Source organism: Cadophora gregata, assembly GCF_030347475.1.
Source record: "Cadophora gregata isolate MNR1 chromosome Unknown scaffold_6, whole genome shotgun sequence".
NCBI lineage: Eukaryota > Fungi > Ascomycota > Leotiomycetes > Helotiales > Ploettnerulaceae > Cadophora > Cadophora gregata.
In genome coordinates this window covers 2,639,638-2,656,116 of record NW_026695929.1, presented here as the reverse complement: position 1 = coordinate 2,656,116, position 16,479 = coordinate 2,639,638, and the positions used below count along the sequence as shown (strand labels likewise).

Here is a 16,479-nt window from a genome sequence, read left to right as displayed (position 1 = left end):
CCAAACGTTGCGATTTCTTGTCACAGAGAGAGTGCTACTACTCGTAACTTCGACCCAGATCCCGCACCAAACACCTGATCGAGTCCTTGCGGCGTCCACGAAGAAGCTTTGAGCATCGCAACGCAAAACCATGGCATGCCGACCGTGTGGGGCCTGGCTGTGAAGTAAACAACTCAGGTGGCGGAGCTAAAATGCTACGCGAAATTCGGAAACGCAATACGTCTTGGATCTTCGCATGGTAGATTCTCGCATCGATACAATGCTTTCAGGACCAGAGCAAGAGAGGAGTCGAAGTGACGAACTGATACCGAGGTACGTATGATATCGAGACAGACAGCTTCGTCATGAAAGTCCAACTTTATTCATAACGGACATCATGTGACAAAACCCGAGCGCAACTTTGCGTGAAACATCCACAAGAACAAGAATAACGAAGTGAAGGCATCTTTTGCTGACAAGTCCTGTTAGAGAGCGCGGCAATGCCCGTCGGGCGTGGTGCGTTGCCAAAAGAGTGAAGTCACTCAGAGGATCATGGCTTTCCATACGCTCACGTGTCTAGCTTCCCCCCTCGCCTGTCTCCTGGCTGTCATGAAGTTCATAAGGGCATCTCAGGCGGTGATTCTAACCTCAGAAATGATATATGTGAACTGACCGAGGCCAACAGGTTGGAAAGGCGAGGTCTGTGGACCGAAAGACTTAGCTATCGTCACAGTCCTGATTGAGCAGAAGGAACTGGTCTCGTGGCGTCAATACACAGCGTAAAGTGTGCATAGCGGAAAAGAGACATCAAGATACGTTGGAATCTTCCGTTGACTTTCACAATGCAAAGAAATCGTCCTGCAGTTTACTGTCCCTTCTTATGGGGGAAAGACCCTTTGAGCGCTGTTGTGGAATACTCCAGAATGCTTTATGCCGAGAACAGCAGTCCTATTTTCACAAAATATCGTGCACTTGCCCTGCGAGCTATTGGGTAACTGAAATTTATCTCGGAAGTCGCGCGTAGGATGGGCTGGAGATTGGAAACGTTTTGGCGTTTTCATGAGGGAGTGGTCGTTTGACACTGGTCGACCAGAGGTAGGCAGGGGAATTTGAGATATCCGTGCAGATATGCATTTTCAACGACAAGAAGGCGTCAAAGAGACGGCCATCTCTGAAGCTGATCGATTCTGGGGATGAAGATGGATTGACCGTTTCGTGGGATGGAACGCAGCTAAATATCGAGATCATGTGACAGCCCGATTCGATTTGTTTACGCGAAACAACCTTGAACGAACAACCCCACGTCCTAGACCGCCTCAATTCAACACCTCAGGAGTCAGCAATTACAATGCGACGCCTGTGTTCGAGCACACGCCAGTGTAAAGCATGTCGTCTTCAACAAGCAACATATCTCTGGCCAGGTCGAGGAGTCTGCGAATACCCCCTCCCAATCTGGTGAAAGCCGCGACGACGACAACAACAGCACCGCCTGCAGGCCCCTCGAATATCACTCTCTTCCTCACGAATTTACGGCTCCTCGATCTTGATCTACGCCCTGACTGGCCCGATATCTCGGCATTGACATTCTCTACGAAAGATGCCCAGCAGAACCAGAAGAAACGAATACAGTGTGTGGAATGGGCGCTCTTCCAGCTGTTTGCTCTGTGGGAACCGGAGGAGACAAGAAATGTACCTCGTCCCCACAGACACCACTGAAATCTGCAGGGACTAATCGAAAATCTGTATAGAAACTACAGCCGTACTTCCCTCCTCTCGAACCTCTGCAATCACTTAATCTACGGGCCGCTCTCTTCAGATGTCTCGACCAGGCGAAGAAGAATGGCGTTTTGGGACGGGACACGGTATTGAGAAAGACAATGCTAGACGAATGCAAGGGTGATAGACTGGATGAAGTACTGGCGGTATTTTCAAATGCAGTCTTGAAAAAAGTCCTTCAAACCGGAGGTTCCAGCCACTTAGCGCTGGCGCAGCAGTTGGCATTGGAAAACTTCTCGTACAGCGGAGAGCGGACGATCCTTTCGGCATTGATTTTGGCACACAAGGCTTCTTTGAGCAAGTATCTACGAGGCAAGGAGGACGCGAGGGCCAGGTACCGCGACTTTTCAGAGCTCCTCAGTCTGAATGACCGTCGAATTGTACGTCGACATGAACAGTTGAAGCAGGCGATTGAGGAGAACCAGGCAAATGGTAGCATGTCAAGGATAGATGTGTATGCTCTACAAGATACGGTGGAGAAGAACTGGTCGGGGAACACGGAGTGGTTGGAAACCATACTGCACGGAGACAGTAGGACGAACACAGACGGGTTTCTGTCCACACGGTTTGACAAAATCTGGAAGCATGTTGAGAGTGGAAGCATCGGCGATGTGGAGGGCACGAATCGAGTTGGATTACTGGAACAGCTCGACGCTCGTGTCAAAGATCAGGAGAAGCGGTTAGCAAGGTGGAAGGATTTTGAAAAGACCCTTTCGAAATCAGCTGGTCCTCCTCCGGTGAAAGCTGCAAGGAAAGCTTCTACTGATTCAAACAAGATCGATCTAGGATTCAATCTTCACCAAAATATACAGATAGGCCGAAGTAACAAGGAGAAAGCGGTGAAAACCAATGGTGTATCATTGGAAGAGTATACCCGATTGATCGAGAACATGAGGACTGAGCTGGCCGACGTTAGCAAACCACAAGTACAGGCCAAGAGAGCTCCACGCCAGAGTCTGCTTCAGGAGAAAAGAAGTTCTCCAGAGGTTCAATCTCCAATTCAAGCTCAGGATGATGTACCAGACAGTAAGGATGATGATTGGTCTTCCGCCAGTGACTTGGAGGACTCCCCAGAATCTCCACATTACGCTACCATATCTACATCTCACACGCCACCATCCGAAGTTACTCTGGAACCCCAGCCCGTGGAGCTCCCATTGTCATCCAAGGCAGCCAGATCACCAGTTCCCAACTTTTCAGAAACCGTCAAAGTAAATGCAACACCGAAACCAGCACCAATGCCATTCCCAAGAGGCGCCTCACCTCCAAATGTCCGACCTATGACGCCTCCATCCCCAATCAAACAAACCCCAGTCGCCGCCTCAGCTCCGATCACAGCACCTGCACCCCCATCTCCCGACCTCGCGTCCCAGATCTTAAGCTCTATCTCTGCGTCCTCCCCATCCCCCAAGAAATCTCGCCACACCCTCTCCCTCGCGGAACGAACCCGGCTCTCCATGTCCCGTACCTCACACTCTCAGTACTCAGACTTGCACGACGAGTTCGAGATCGCGGACCTACCGCGTCTAGCTATCAAATCGCGTCCGTCGATGGCGCCGCACGCTCCGAGCGTAGAGTCTGATCCTCACGCTGATTTGATCGAGCGGACGCGGAAGAGCATGGCTGGGTTTGAGGCGGCGCAGAAGAAGGCGCAGGTGGAGCGGAGGAGGAGCGTGAAGGATGCGAGGAAGAAGCAGAGGGAGTCGAGTTACTTCCCGAAAGTTGTGGAGGAGGAGAAGGATGGACTGACGGAAGTGGGTCAGGATACGGCTGAGCGTGCGAGCGCGGTGGAGTTGTTGGAGGGGGATCCGGATTATGAGAGTGTGTTTAAGAGTCGGCCGAAGATTGCTACGAGTCCGGCGGTGAGTCCGAGCAGGATTTGGGAGGAGGATGAGGATGTTGAGGTGTGAGGTTTAAGGGTGAGGGTTTAGGGAGTGGAGCGACTTGGATTGAGTTGAGCAGTGCTGATAGAATCGTGGAGATGATTCTTAAAAATGGATACTCATTTCTTGTGTTCGACTTCTCAATCGCATCAATTTGATCATCACAAGTGTGAGATTCATCCCGCCTTGCACAGCGGCGATTATATCTTGCCACTTAAGACTGGTTAGTCGTACTTTCTTTGTCTCAAGGAGGGGCACACAGCGGTCAATACTATCTCTTGCTGTCCTTTCCTAATCTCAACTTTATCTGTGGAATTGCTTCGCCATGGCTACGCCGAATAAATGATTCACTCTCTTTCATGGCAGCAGGGATCTGGCATGTCCCCTTTCTTGATATTCCTGCTATGCTTATTATTCAATTTCACGCATCATGTTGGGATGCTTCTCCACGTCGTTAAAGAGAACTTGTTTTCTCCTATGTGCTGCTCTACATCCTTCCCGCTAGTATTTCAAGTTTACATCGCGCATTCAGAAAATGGACGCGTAGGTATCCCCTAGGCAGTGCAGTGGTTTCGTTTACTAGCGCCATCCCGAACTGGGAACCCTCACACATCGACTCTATACCCGAGGGAAGCTTTGAACCAAAAGAGTCACGAGAGAAGAACAAGAAAGAAATTCTAATGTTTCATTCTAATCATCAGGCAGAGGAGAAAGTTGGCAAGTTTTGTCTTTTCATAGAGAGGATAACTGCGTATGGTGTGAGACTCTGTTAAGCTCGAATCAGGGCATCAAGTAACGATGCTATAACAATACTTCCATGACTGCCCCCTCAGACGTATCTTGGAAGTGGGTTCAACACTGCTTCTTCTATTGCTAGAAGATGCTTCTAAAGTAGGTCGCGCAAACAAATTGTGTCCATCATGATAGCAAATGATACAAAGGCGAAAGAAAGCATGAATAAGAACGGATCAACTCACTTTCTTAACTGTGCAGCAGTTGGCTCGGTTTGTGCCAGAAATTTCCTTATTCAGGTACATCAAACAGCCATGGATGGGAACCTTCGGGCCGAGACCATGGGCTGCGGTGTTGAGGTTTGCAGAACGGGAAGGAACCGCAAGACGACGGTTGCGGTGGGTGCCCTGGGCGGTGTTGTGGCTTCCGAGAAAGGAAGGAACAAGTCTCTCGACCACGTGTGACGCGTGGGAGGAAGCGCGATCTCGGGCAGGGCAGCGCGCCATTCCACACAGCTCACTCACCAGACGCGAGAGATATTTTACTTACCTAAGTAGGCCGAATGTCCAGGTCTGCTCCAACATGACAGATAGGTACGGCAGCGGCATTGCCTTTAGCAAGCTAGCTTGGGACTGCTCGAGTTGGCTCACTGTATGCTACCTTATGCAGATTGAGGCACTTTGGTGTGGCACGGGTAAAGCAGAATCGGAGACCTTAAAACTCATCAATGATATGGACTATCTGCGTATGGAACATAGAAATCAGGAGAGAAGTTCATTGGGTAGGGGGGAAGAGTTTACTATCGGTCGGTACCTGCTATCACCACTAAGTCGTCTTTTATGACCTAATACGTTCCTATCACACAACCAAGAGCATACCTATTATTTCTACATCAAGCAGCCCGGATTTCAAGCTGGAGCCGCACCCAATCCAAGACATATCAAACATAATTCCGAGAGACACTTTGCATTGTCCATGGTATCCCACCATTGATATTAAGCGAGAACACTGGGACTTCTGAGTTTGGTAGGTAGGTACCCATCCGGGTTAGAGCTAGTAGAATATCTGGAAGGAAAAAAGAGGAAAAATAGGAAAAAGAAGAAAAAAAGGGAACCGAACAAACCACACTTGCTAGAATGAGAGCACCAAAAAATACTTCCAAGATACGTCTGGGTCTGTTATGCGCCTTTATATAATCAAGTTCAAGGAATAAGCCCTCGGATCCCCGCTGTGAATATACCTGCTTTTTATCATTTGCACCCACGCAGAGAGGGAGACCTTTGAGATCTCTCAAGCCAGCGAGCCCTCGGATGCCTCTAGGTAAGAATTATGTTAATTTAGTTTATGTAAAGTTCATGGTTAGGGTGTATCTAGCTAGGTATCTTAGTCAAGTGTGGTGACGTCTATACTGAAAGAAGCTTCTAGTTTTCAAATGGGTTTACTAGTTACTTCACTAATACTAGCTTTTGATATGTATTCAAGAATAGTAAAAAAGAGAAGATCTAGAGTAGGGAGTTGGCACTTGGTCAGAGAGAAGAGAGATAATATAGATATCTGTTACAGTATCTCTTCTAAAAGATCAGAATTTTCCTTTGTAATCCTTACAGGATTCACTTTCTTTAATCCCCAGGACCGCGGAAAAAAAAAACATCAGCGTCAACATTGAAGCGGCCGTTTCGTTGGAGCAGCGCGTTGTAATCACTCTAATAATTTTCTTGTTTGAATTCCCCAGATCCCCACTGTTTGTGCGCCTACTCTTCGAACCTCACAAAGTCCTCGAATATATCGAGATCTGTGGGTCGTCTGTTTGGGTGTTTAATCCATCGAGCCACGAGTCCCCGAATCTCCTCTGGATGTAGAATTCGTTAATTCGGTCAATATGTGTCATAGTTGGTGAGCTTTTAGCCTCTAGGTAGCTTTTGGTCTTATGTGGTTGGAGTGACGTCTGGTGTGAAGTAGCTTCTGGACTTTAGACGGTGGTGAATGGTTGGTTGCTGACTGGGTGTGTTACGTCAGGGAGGTGTACATACACGTGTCCAGTACTAAGATTTTATTGTGATATTAAGTTGAGAGTGAAGGATGTTTTGCTACCAAGGGTGCGCTCTCTCCTGCCCTGTTCAACCCACAGTGCCCCAAGTCCTGACTTCCCCCAACTGTCAGTCCTAACTACCCAAAGCTTCATCAGGGGCACTTCGCTCCGAATCCATGAATGCACATCGCAGCAACAATGTTATTCCAGATGCGAGGTTACAGACAAAATATTGCAATCTGTTGGCGCGCAAGAGACGACTTCGATGCCAATCAATGTTACTTTCTGGACCCAGGGGTGGTGTGATGATGGAGGGAATTGTAGAATCTGATGGACGAATACTGTAAATCCCCGCTCGCGAGGAAAGTCTCTATTGATACTAGAGAGCTTAGAATACCTCCTGCAATCTGTGGGGAGTGGTAGATCTGGAAGTGGTATAATTCATGCTCTTAATGCGATGCCAAGCCAACCCTGAAGTCAACAATCAATCCAAGAAGTTTAGCGAGGTGGGATCGTTGCACTGTTTTGGCTGAACCGTGTTTCTCCAAATCTCCACACAGTTACAAATATCTACAGATCAAGCATTACGGAAACGAATCTGGATGGTCATGATCATGGAGAAGATAAGCGCAAACCTAATAAATCGTTTGTCCTTTTGAAACGGGATAATGAGTGCGCGAGGCTACACTGGAGGCCCTAAGTAACGATTGCTAGAAAACCTCGAAATATGTCTAGCTATAGGTACACAACAGTGCCATGGAAAGGCTGACTCGAATTAATGTCAGGAGGTTAGTGAATTGCGCCACGATCAGAAAGATTGCTCGCGCGGCTGAGGTCCTTAATGATTTTCTCCTCCTTCAAGTCCGATCGAGTAGCGAATATCAGTCCCACCTAGGGCACATAATCGATTTACCTCAATCATACTCCAAGCAATGTTCTGTAGCACTGCATATATGCTTACCTTGGGTCAAAACAATGGTATGACCGACTCGACAATATGCGGCTGTCCGTTGCTATTGTCGATAATGGCACGTGACAGGTGGCTGGGTGTTCCATTTTTTTGGGCGGCCAGCTTCAACGCGTCGCCAAATATCTTCGAGGCGCATCTTGACCTTTCGACCTCTGTCCAGCTTCGCAATCTGCACCCACTACATTTCTCACCGTCGCACATCTTCTGCCGATCAATCTATACCTCAGATAGCTCCATATGCATTCTCTCTAATATCGAATCCCTCCCCACGCAGAGTCTGCGACCGCGACAATAGCCAGGCTCAGGTCCAGGTCCATCTTCATCCCCATCAACAAACTCCGAAAACATGGCATATCCTCCAGCTACTCCCCAAAGGCCTCTGCCAGGCGCATACTTTGCTACTCCTGCAGCTTCGAGATTTCCTCCGGGCCCCCAGATTCGCCAACCGCTCTTCTCCCAGAGCGGGCGCCCACCACCTGCAGGTCCCAGCCCGAACGATGGCAAACCCAATCCTCAATCGCGCGAAGAACCCGCTCCAACCGCCATCTCTCCAGTCTCGAGAGCTGCTGGAACCATATCCGACGTGCTGCGGAGAGAAGCCCATTTTCCTGAGATAGACAGCTACATTAGACGTGAGTGCGCCGAAGTTCTGACTTCAAGGAGAAAGCTAACCATGGGCACGAACAGAGGGTATTTCTTCCGACTATGACATTCCCCATCATACAGCAGAGGCAGCTTGGGCGCCGTTCCAGAGAACAAAGATGTACGACATACCCGACCGAATCCTCGACCAATACAACCGCGCTGAGGTCCAGACGATGATGGGTCTCTTCGCAGAGTTGAACCACGCCTGGGTAACGATTGACAATGCGCTATACTTATGGGACTACACCGATCCCAATCCTGAGGTCATTGGGTATGAGGAGCAAGCGTATGGAATCACAGCTGTCAAGTTGGTGAAGCCAAAGGCCGGCGTTTTCCTTGAGGATATCACACATCTACTGGTCGTGGCTACAACTGCGGAGATGATTCTTCTTGGTGTTGCTTCGAAGCTGGAAGCAACGTCCTTGACCTCGAAGTTGGAAAATACTGGCGTAAGGACGGTATCCTTGTACCAGACAAAGATGTCGATATCGACGAGGGGCATCAACGTTCAGGTCATTGAGGGATCAAATGCGACTGGACGTATCTTCTTCTCTGGTAAGCAGAATGAGGTATATGAGTTCACATACCAGTCACAGGAGCAATGGTTTGCAGGAAACACAGGGAAGCTCAATCACACGAATCCTGGATACATGGCTATGCTTCCCTGGGGCACGAAATCTCAGGAATATGTGGTTCAGATGGTTGTGGACGACTCGAGAGCTCTCCTCTACACACTGTCTTCCGAATCTACGATCCGCATTTTCCACATGGATAGTGCAGTCACACTCACACAGGCGATCGAGAAGAGACGGCAAGAATGCTTACGAGATATCAGTCATATGGTATCACAATCTGGACTTATCACGAACTCCATGAAGATTGTTTCGATCAGCCCCATATCTGCAAGGGAGGGCTCGAAGCTTCATCTCATGGCTACAACACAAACTGGCTGCCGACTCTTTATCAGCGCAACCCGTGGTTATGGATACGCAACGACACAAGCTGCACCTCAAAGCTTGCTAGTCGCGTACATCAAGTTTCCCCCTCGAATCTCCGGTCCTACAAGTTCGCAGTCATATGCTGGTGGATCTGATCTTGCCCCGGAAACCTCTTCTCCCGCGCTCTCATATACAACACGAGGTCTTCGCTTTCCACCTGGCCTGTTTTTCTGCTTCGTTAGCAAGCATGACGTCAATGATGTTGAATCTCTCTTCCTTTCTGCTCCAGACACTGGCCGCATAAGTTTGCAGGCTCGAATGTCGAACGAGGCTGGAAAGTATTATGAGACAGCATGCTGGCTCAATCTGCAAAGTCACATGGAGGATGTCGGCCTTGTCACCCCAGCATTCGCTGCAGGCGACTCGCCAATAGGCTTTGGGAACGAGCTTGCGGTCCAGTTTGATCAAGTTCCCCAAGAAATTGCCATTCTGACCAATACCGGCATTCACATCATCCGCCGCCGACGACTTGTTGACATCTTCGCAGCCGCAATTAGAAGTCAAGGTAGCGATGAAGGTCTAGAGTTGGAGATCAAGAAGTTCATCCGGAATTATGGACGAGCCGAAACAACTGCAACGGCTCTAGCAGTTGCGTGTGGACAAGGAAACGATATCACCCCCGGCGACACGAGAATCGCCCGACTCAGCAACCCTGAAACATTGGAACAGGCTCGGAAGTGCTTCGTTGAGTTTGGTGGCCGGCCTTCCCTGAACGAGAACATGGTTTCAGAAGGATCATCACAGGCAGTCGATAATGTTCGACCTTCTTCACGACACGAGGGTCTGGCACTGTACATGGCTAGACTCGTTCGGTCCGTGTGGAAGGCACCTGTCATCGCACAGCAGTTGCCAACTGTGAAGGGCGGAGCTGCTGTGATCAAGCGCACGGTTCATTCGTCCAAGCTCGTCAGCATCCAAGAAGATTTGACGAAGCTCGCAGAGTTTCTGGAAAAGAATAAGTCATTTATTGAAGGACTGGCTGGTCCAGAGGGGTTACGGCGAGCGACAAGCCAGGCAGAAGAAATTGCGCTCCAAGGCGAGCACCAAGCTCTGCACTCCCTTCAGAAGCTTAACGAGAGTATTATCGAAGGAATTTCTTTTGTTGAGATGCTGTTCGACGAGCGAGTTGACGAAATTTGGTCTCAGCTGGATCCTCTCGTCCAGCAGCAGCTTCGCGATTTGACGTACGAGAGCCTCTTCGCATCTGCAGGAGGCAAAAACCTTGCTAGAATCTTGGTCAAGGCAATTGTTACCCGAAACATCGCCAATGGATCGAATGTTGATACCGTTGCCGAAGCGTTAAGGCGTCGATGTGGTAGCTTCTGCAGTGCTGATGATGTGATCATCTTCAAGGCACAAGAGAACCTGAAGAAGGCTGCGGGCGTAGGTGCCAATAGTGACATGGGTCGAAAGCTCTTGAACGAGAGTCTCAAGCTCTTCCAGCAAGTGGCTGGTGAATTATCAATCAAGAATTTGACGGACGCGGCGGAACAGTTCACCAACCTTCAATTCTACGCTGGGGCAATCAGTCTTGCTCTGTTGGTTGCCAAGGAGTCAGATCGAGGAAATAGAGCTTTGGCATGGGTCAATGAGAATAAGCCTGAGAATGACGCACGACAACCTATCTACAACCACCGAAAGGAGTGCTACGACCTTGTCCATAATATCCTTCAGGTTGTGGATGCTGATACCAACTCTCAGCCAGATATGATTGATGGGCGGCTTACCCTCGCCGCCACCAAGCGCAACGAGGCACATAGCGTTGTCAATGACTCTGAGGACGAGCTATTTCAATTTGATCTCTACGACTGGTATCTGGCTCAAGGGTGGGAGAACATGCTCCTCGCTGTCGACTCGCCATATGTTGTTCAGTACCTGCAGAAATGTTCTCAGATGGACGTTCCACATGCTGATTTGCTTTGGAGATTCTACGTCCATCACGAGAACTTCTACGACGCTGCGAAGGTGCAGTTTGAACTGGCGCAAAGCACACACGAAATTCCTCTGGCGAAGAGAATCGAATACCTCAGCAGAGCAAAAGCAAATGCTTCTGCACATACTGTGGGCATCGGGCGTGCGGCACGAACAGTCACATTGTACGAAGTCACCGAGCTGCTCGACGTGGCCAACATCCAACAAGAGCTTCTGCATTGCGTTAAGGCCGAAACTCGTGGCGATGCTGAGACCAAGGCCAAGCTTGTAGAAGAACTCGATGGCCCGATTCTAGATATCACCAAGGTAAGTTAACTCTGTCTCTTCCTTGACATTGCTGACCGTTGAAAGTTGTACAATGGATATGCCGATGCCGCAAACTACTACGACATCTGTCTTGAGATCTACCAAGTCGCGAACCACCGCAACGATGCTGACATCCGTGCAACCTGGCAATCCCTTATTGACCAAGTGCATGAGGTCGCCTCCGAACCAAGCTCCGAACAAACCCCTTACGAAGCAGTTGTCACCAAGGTCCGCGACATGGCACAACGTCTCCAAACCTCCGAAACAACCTTCTCACCCTACATGATCATCCCCCTTCTGGAAATCTATGGCGTCAACAAGCAATTCCAAGTCGGTCCCCGCACCTGGCTCCCAGACCTCTTCATTGACGTCGGGTTCCCTCCAGAAGCCATTCTACAGGTCCTCAACGAGATGTGGTCCAACACGACCCCTCCATTCACCGGACCACGGAAGGCCATCCTCGCCGGCCACATGGTGTACGTAATGGAGTACTGGTACCAGGAGTGCATACGCACGAACAGTCCGCTGTACGGCAGCGCCTCCAATGCCGATGCCATCAAGGATCTTCTCAACGAAATTCAGCGCGCTGGAGCTACTGGTCCGGATAGACAGGATTTGCAGATGGCGTCGGAGCTGATGAGGAAGATTTCGAGGTCTTTTCGTTGATTAGTACACTCGCTTGCTTGCTTGCATGACCGGCAAAGAAAAAAGTGGAGAGCATAGCGAAGAAATGGGATAGATATATTTGCATCGGGTGGCGTTTTTTTGTGCTCTGTTTTCTTGGAGGGGTAGGGTTGGAGCTGGTATTCTGTTTATTGCTCTATTTTGACTGACTGGGTGGGGTTGGAGATTGGAGATTGGAGAATCTACTCGCCCCAATCCCGGAGAGGTGTGGATTTTGATAGGGTATGTGATGGAGGAGACGGGTGAAGAGAGGTGGTTGGATGGGAAGGAGAGAGATCTGTGTGAGAGAGATACAAAAGTAGTGAGAAGAGAGAGATTCTTGCACATATGTATATTAGAATCCTAAAGGGGTGGGTGGATTGATGGATGGTGATTGATACCAATTTGACGATATACGCCGCCTTTTTTTTTGGTTGTCTCTTGCTTGTGCGCCTCGAACTACTGCGGCTGCTGCTGCTGTAGATATCTGTTTCCAAATCTGTATCTTCGGTGCTATATGGTGGGGAGAAGAGTGTGAATACAGGAAAAGAGGATGGATGGAATTGTGCAACTGCATAACATATCTATGAATGAGCAAGGGCGAGGAGGAAGCGAAATTCAGGGAGATAGGGGAACAGAGACCAACACAAGTCTCTTGAGACCGAAAAGTTCAAAAATTTGGGATGTAGTGAGAGCTCACGGCTCTAGATCGATTGGTCTAGAACTCTCATCTCGGCTTGCTATGTCTAGATGGGCGGCGTGTAGAAACTCAACCAGCACTTGCCTACATAGGAGTAATGATTCGAGTTTGTACAGCCGGGTGGACCAACTCAACTGTATCCTGACGAAACAACAAAGGGCAAAAATTTGATGATATAAATGCAACGTGGAATAGATTCAGTGCGGGCAATGCAATACAAAATTTCCTTCCTTCCCAGGCGACATCAGACATCCCATCCCATCCCACCCTGAACTCCAAATCACAAAGTCCCTTCTTCTCACGCATACTAGCTCTCCTCACACACCCCCACTACACTCCAGCCAGCGCCATCCACCAAACAACCCTCTGAGACCCTCTCTCCAACCATCATCACACACCTGCATCCATCCTCCAACTCACGTGTCAAACTGCCACTTCTGCAAACCGCCCCTAAACCCATCTTTAGGCGCCCTATTCGGAGCAGCCAACTTGATATCCGCCGTCTGGGCGTATATCTGTGCTTTCTTCGCACAATCCTTCTTGTGGTTCTTGAAATCGGCTTTCTGGCATTCTTTGCTGCAGTATTGCACGCTTTGACATTTGAGGCAGGGTTTGAGGGGTTTGGTTTCTGGGGAGGGGGAGGGCTTAAGGCAGGAGGTACAGGTTTGAGGGATGGATGAGGAGGAGCTGGTGGAGGATTCTGGGGATGTTAGTAAGTGATTGTGAGGGTGGCGATGAGTGGGAAGAGTGAGGAGGAGGTCAGGTGATAAGGGTGGATGTTAGACGCACCGGCTTGGGAAGATGTGGTATTGTTTGCTTGAAAGGAGTCGCCGCTAGAGCTGGATTCGCCGTTTGAAGCTGGTGGGTTTGATTGTGAGTCGGCCATTGTGCTGTGGTTGCTGTGTTGTTTTGATGCCTAGCAAGATGAGTTGATGAGAATTGGTGGTGAAGGTCATATTCTTCGCTTAAAATTCTGTTGACCAATGGAATGAGGCAACGTGACTCTCTCGCCGGAGTGATTCCTACCTAAAAGATGAGTTGGCTTCTTAAGCTGGGAGTGAAGGCTGGCATAAATTCGGATGAAGAATTAACTAGGCAGTATAAAGGAGAAAGTTCAACGGCGTGTAATAGTGTGGAAAGGTTCCAAGTAAGCAATCGTTTACTTTTTATGCAACTGACGAATACGTGCTTTTTCGATGTTCCGAGAGAGATTGAACAACGTGCTTGGAAATTGTATTTATTACCTATAGAGGTGAAAATATACTGAATTCATGTATGAATCAAGGAGATTACCTATCATGTGAATAAGTGCTGCCAGAAATGGAATTGGGGTTTCTTATTCGTTTCTATTTCAGAATACAGCAGTTAGTAATACTGCCCTCTTTAAAGCCTGCTTCAAGTATTCACATACCTTCCTTGCATGTCTATAAAACCTCTGAGAGATGTTGATATGGAATTTTCTTCCTCTTCTATATCATAAGCAAACCTACAAGCAAGAATATTGAATCTGTACTTCCACCTAAGATTCCTTACGAAAGTAACCTTGTACAACCACATTCTACCAGAGACACTATCAAAACAATAACCTCATCATGTCCGAGCAAACTGACACGACTCCTGTCTCACAATTAAATAACACACCAGATAGGACACAGACAGAAGGCCAAACCATCGAAACCCCCCAAACAGAGACTCAGCGCACGGTGCATATTGCCAGCGAACCACGGTATGGTGCAGAATTAAATTCAACCGTAGAAACGGCCCAGAATAAGGAGGAGTCCTCGACGGCACCGGTTGTGGATATTATTTCCCAAGGAGATGCTGATACGAGTACTGCTCACACTTCTACTTCCACAGCTACTCAGCCTCTTCATCCCCTTCAGCCCCTTCAGCCCCTCCAGTCCCAGCAGTCTATACCAGATGGCGAAGTCATCGAACCTCCACCAATATACCCTCCCAGCCAAAGTAGTACAGGAGATATCGCCCCAGAACCAACAACGATCACATTCGACCATCTAATGGAAGTAAGATGCCCATTCTCCCCTGAGCGGATTACCAACATGATAGGCTGGAACATAGGCCACATATACCCCAGCACTGAAGAAGAACGAAGTCAGGTCAGCGGGTACCTTCTTGATATATTCAAGCAGATGAAAAGTCTCGAAATGCTCGAATTCAATTTCTCCAAGTTCCATGAAGTCATCCCCATTGCCACGATATGTCGAACAGGAACAACTCTGAAAAGGCTTGTTGCTACAGACTCCGACAGAAATGGAAATGATCCTATTAGCTTGAACGACGTAAAAGAACTCTTAGAATACTGTCCGCTCAATACGATCGCCATTGTGCGATGAGAATATATTGAGATTATCGTTCTGTACAACTTGGTGAACATGCCACAAGCCAGTTTTGAAACAGCCATTTTCTTGTCTACGGTGTAGATTGAATCCTACCTCATCTTTGTGATACTCAACACAAAGATATTGAAGTACCAAATGTCTGGTTTTGTCAAGCCATTTTGTTGGATCAGTCAAAGCATCTGGTCAGTGGTCATTTACCGGGGTTCCACAACATCTGATTTCTGGTGTAGCCAATCGGACGAGAAGGATTGGTACGATAGACATTGATCTCGCTGCGAAGTTGAAAGGATTGAACTTGTGTGCCGGAAATATTCTCCAGGAAATGCGGCCAGCTGTTGGAAGAAAACAAAACAATGCGAACCGAAACCCCTTTTTTACCCCAGACTTTCGGCCTGGGCTGACGTCGGCTGAAGCTCGACCTCGGTATTTCCCCGCGATTTTGACAACCTCACTCTCACCATCTCACTCCTTCACGATTACTCAACCCTCCGCACTCAATGGAATTTGTATAATACCACCCTCATGTCCCTATCCTCTCCAGTATTCAAAAACTACAAACTCTCCCGCACCGCCTGCCCCGTCCTCGTCTTCCAATCCTCCTCGCGAACATCCAACAGCTCAAGCAAGATGTCTACCTCGAACTTTACCACCCCTCCCCCACCTCCAAACGAACATATTCTAATATCCTTCCCCAAACCCTCCATCCTTCTCGTAACGCTAAATCGCCCTAAAGACCTCAATTGCATCAACGCGCCCATGCACCAATACCTACACAACCTCTTCGCCTGGTTCGACGCCGAGCCCTCACTCCTCTGCAGCGTCATGACCGGCACCGGGCGAGCCTTCTGTGCAGGCGCCGATCTCAAAGAATGGAACGCCTCGCACGAGAAGCAGAGGGGACAAAAAGAGAAACCTCCCAGCCGCGCCTCGCAATCGCCGTCATCAGGATTCGGCGGGCTGAGCCGACGCAGCGGGAAGAAACCGGTGATCTGTGCGGTGAACGGGATATGTTTTGGCGGGGGGTGCGAGATGATAGTTAATGCTGATATAGTGGTTGCGGATGCGGGGGCGGTGTTTGGGCTGCCGGAGGTGAAGATTGGGGTTGTAGCGCTGGCGGGGGCGTTGACGAGGGTGGTGAGGACGGTGGGGAGGCAGAGGGCGATGGAGATGGTGTTGACGGGGAGGTCGCTGCCTGCGAGTGAGGCGAGGGAGTGGGGGCTGGTTAATAAGGTTGTGGAGGGGGGTGTGGTGGATGAGGCGATCAAGATGGCGGAGTTGATTTGTGCGAATAGTCCGGATAGTGTGATTGTTAGTAGGGAGGGGGTGAAGATGGGGTGGGAGGGAGTTGGTGCGGAGGATGGGACGAGGTTGATAGCCGAGAATTGGTATAGTAGGATTGATGGTGGGGAGAATATGAGGGAAGGGGTGAAGAGCTTTGTAGAGAAGAGGAAACCGAGGTGGGTGCCGAGTAAATTGTGAGTTGGAAGGTTGTTACATGTCACGAAA

At 49.1% G+C, this 16,479-nt stretch overlaps 5 protein-coding genes across 5 annotated transcripts; 4 read left to right on the top strand and 1 right to left on the bottom strand.

Annotated features, from left to right (window-relative positions):
* The first annotated feature begins 178 nt into the window (after positions 1 to 178).
* On the top strand, positions 179 to 4,031 carry ONS95_012696 (uncharacterized protein). The gene is made up of 3 exons (XM_058506339.1): positions 179 to 312; positions 469 to 1,668; positions 1,728 to 4,031. The coding sequence occupies exons 2-3, from the start codon at positions 1,366 to 1,368 to the stop codon at positions 3,663 to 3,665; spliced, it is 2,241 nt and encodes a 746-aa protein (XP_058358866.1). The 5' UTR covers positions 179 to 312; positions 469 to 1,365; the 3' UTR covers positions 3,666 to 4,031.
* A 3,296-nt stretch (positions 4,032 to 7,327) lies between these two features.
* On the top strand, positions 7,328 to 12,333 carry ONS95_012695 (uncharacterized protein). The gene is made up of 3 exons (XM_058506338.1): positions 7,328 to 8,001; positions 8,057 to 11,250; positions 11,296 to 12,333. The coding sequence occupies exons 1-3, from the start codon at positions 7,716 to 7,718 to the stop codon at positions 11,914 to 11,916; spliced, it is 4,101 nt and encodes a 1,366-aa protein (XP_058358865.1). The 5' UTR covers positions 7,328 to 7,715; the 3' UTR covers positions 11,917 to 12,333.
* Positions 12,334 to 13,029: 696 nt separating this feature from the next.
* ONS95_012694 (uncharacterized protein) lies at positions 13,030 to 13,499 on the bottom strand (the record flags this gene model as incomplete). Its single annotated transcript, XM_058506337.1, has 2 exons — positions 13,030 to 13,313; positions 13,403 to 13,499. The coding sequence occupies 2 exons, from the start codon at positions 13,497 to 13,499 to the stop codon at positions 13,030 to 13,032; spliced, it is 381 nt and encodes a 126-aa protein (XP_058358864.1).
* A 706-nt stretch (positions 13,500 to 14,205) lies between these two features.
* On the top strand, positions 14,206 to 15,432 carry ONS95_012693 (uncharacterized protein; the record flags this gene model as incomplete). Its single annotated transcript, XM_058506336.1, has 1 exon — positions 14,206 to 15,432. One exon carries the CDS (start codon positions 14,206 to 14,208, stop codon positions 14,965 to 14,967), a length of 762 nt encoding a protein of 253 aa, XP_058358863.1. The 3' UTR covers positions 14,968 to 15,432.
* Positions 15,433 to 16,452, top strand: ONS95_012692 (uncharacterized protein; the record flags this gene model as incomplete). Its single annotated transcript, XM_058506335.1, has 1 exon — positions 15,433 to 16,452. The coding sequence occupies exon 1, from the start codon at positions 15,496 to 15,498 to the stop codon at positions 16,450 to 16,452; it is 957 nt and encodes a 318-aa protein (XP_058358862.1). The 5' UTR covers positions 15,433 to 15,495.
* Between the last annotated feature and the right edge of the window lie 27 nt (positions 16,453 to 16,479).

Coding starts and splice junctions, on each gene's coding strand:
- ONS95_012695 (XM_058506338.1), top strand. CDS start 7,716: ATGGCATATCCTCCAGCTACTCCCCAAAGGCCTCTGCCAGGCGCATAC. Junction 8,002..8,056: donor GATAGACAGCTACATTAGAC/GTGAGTGCGCCG, acceptor GGGCACGAACAG/AGGGTATTTCTTCCGACTAT. Junction 11,251..11,295: donor CGATTCTAGATATCACCAAG/GTAAGTTAACTC, acceptor GACCGTTGAAAG/TTGTACAATGGATATGCCGA.
- ONS95_012696 (XM_058506339.1), top strand. CDS start 1,366: ATGTCGTCTTCAACAAGCAACATATCTCTGGCCAGGTCGAGGAGTCTG. Junction 1,669..1,727: donor AACCGGAGGAGACAAGAAAT/GTACCTCGTCCC, acceptor AAATCTGTATAG/AAACTACAGCCGTACTTCCC.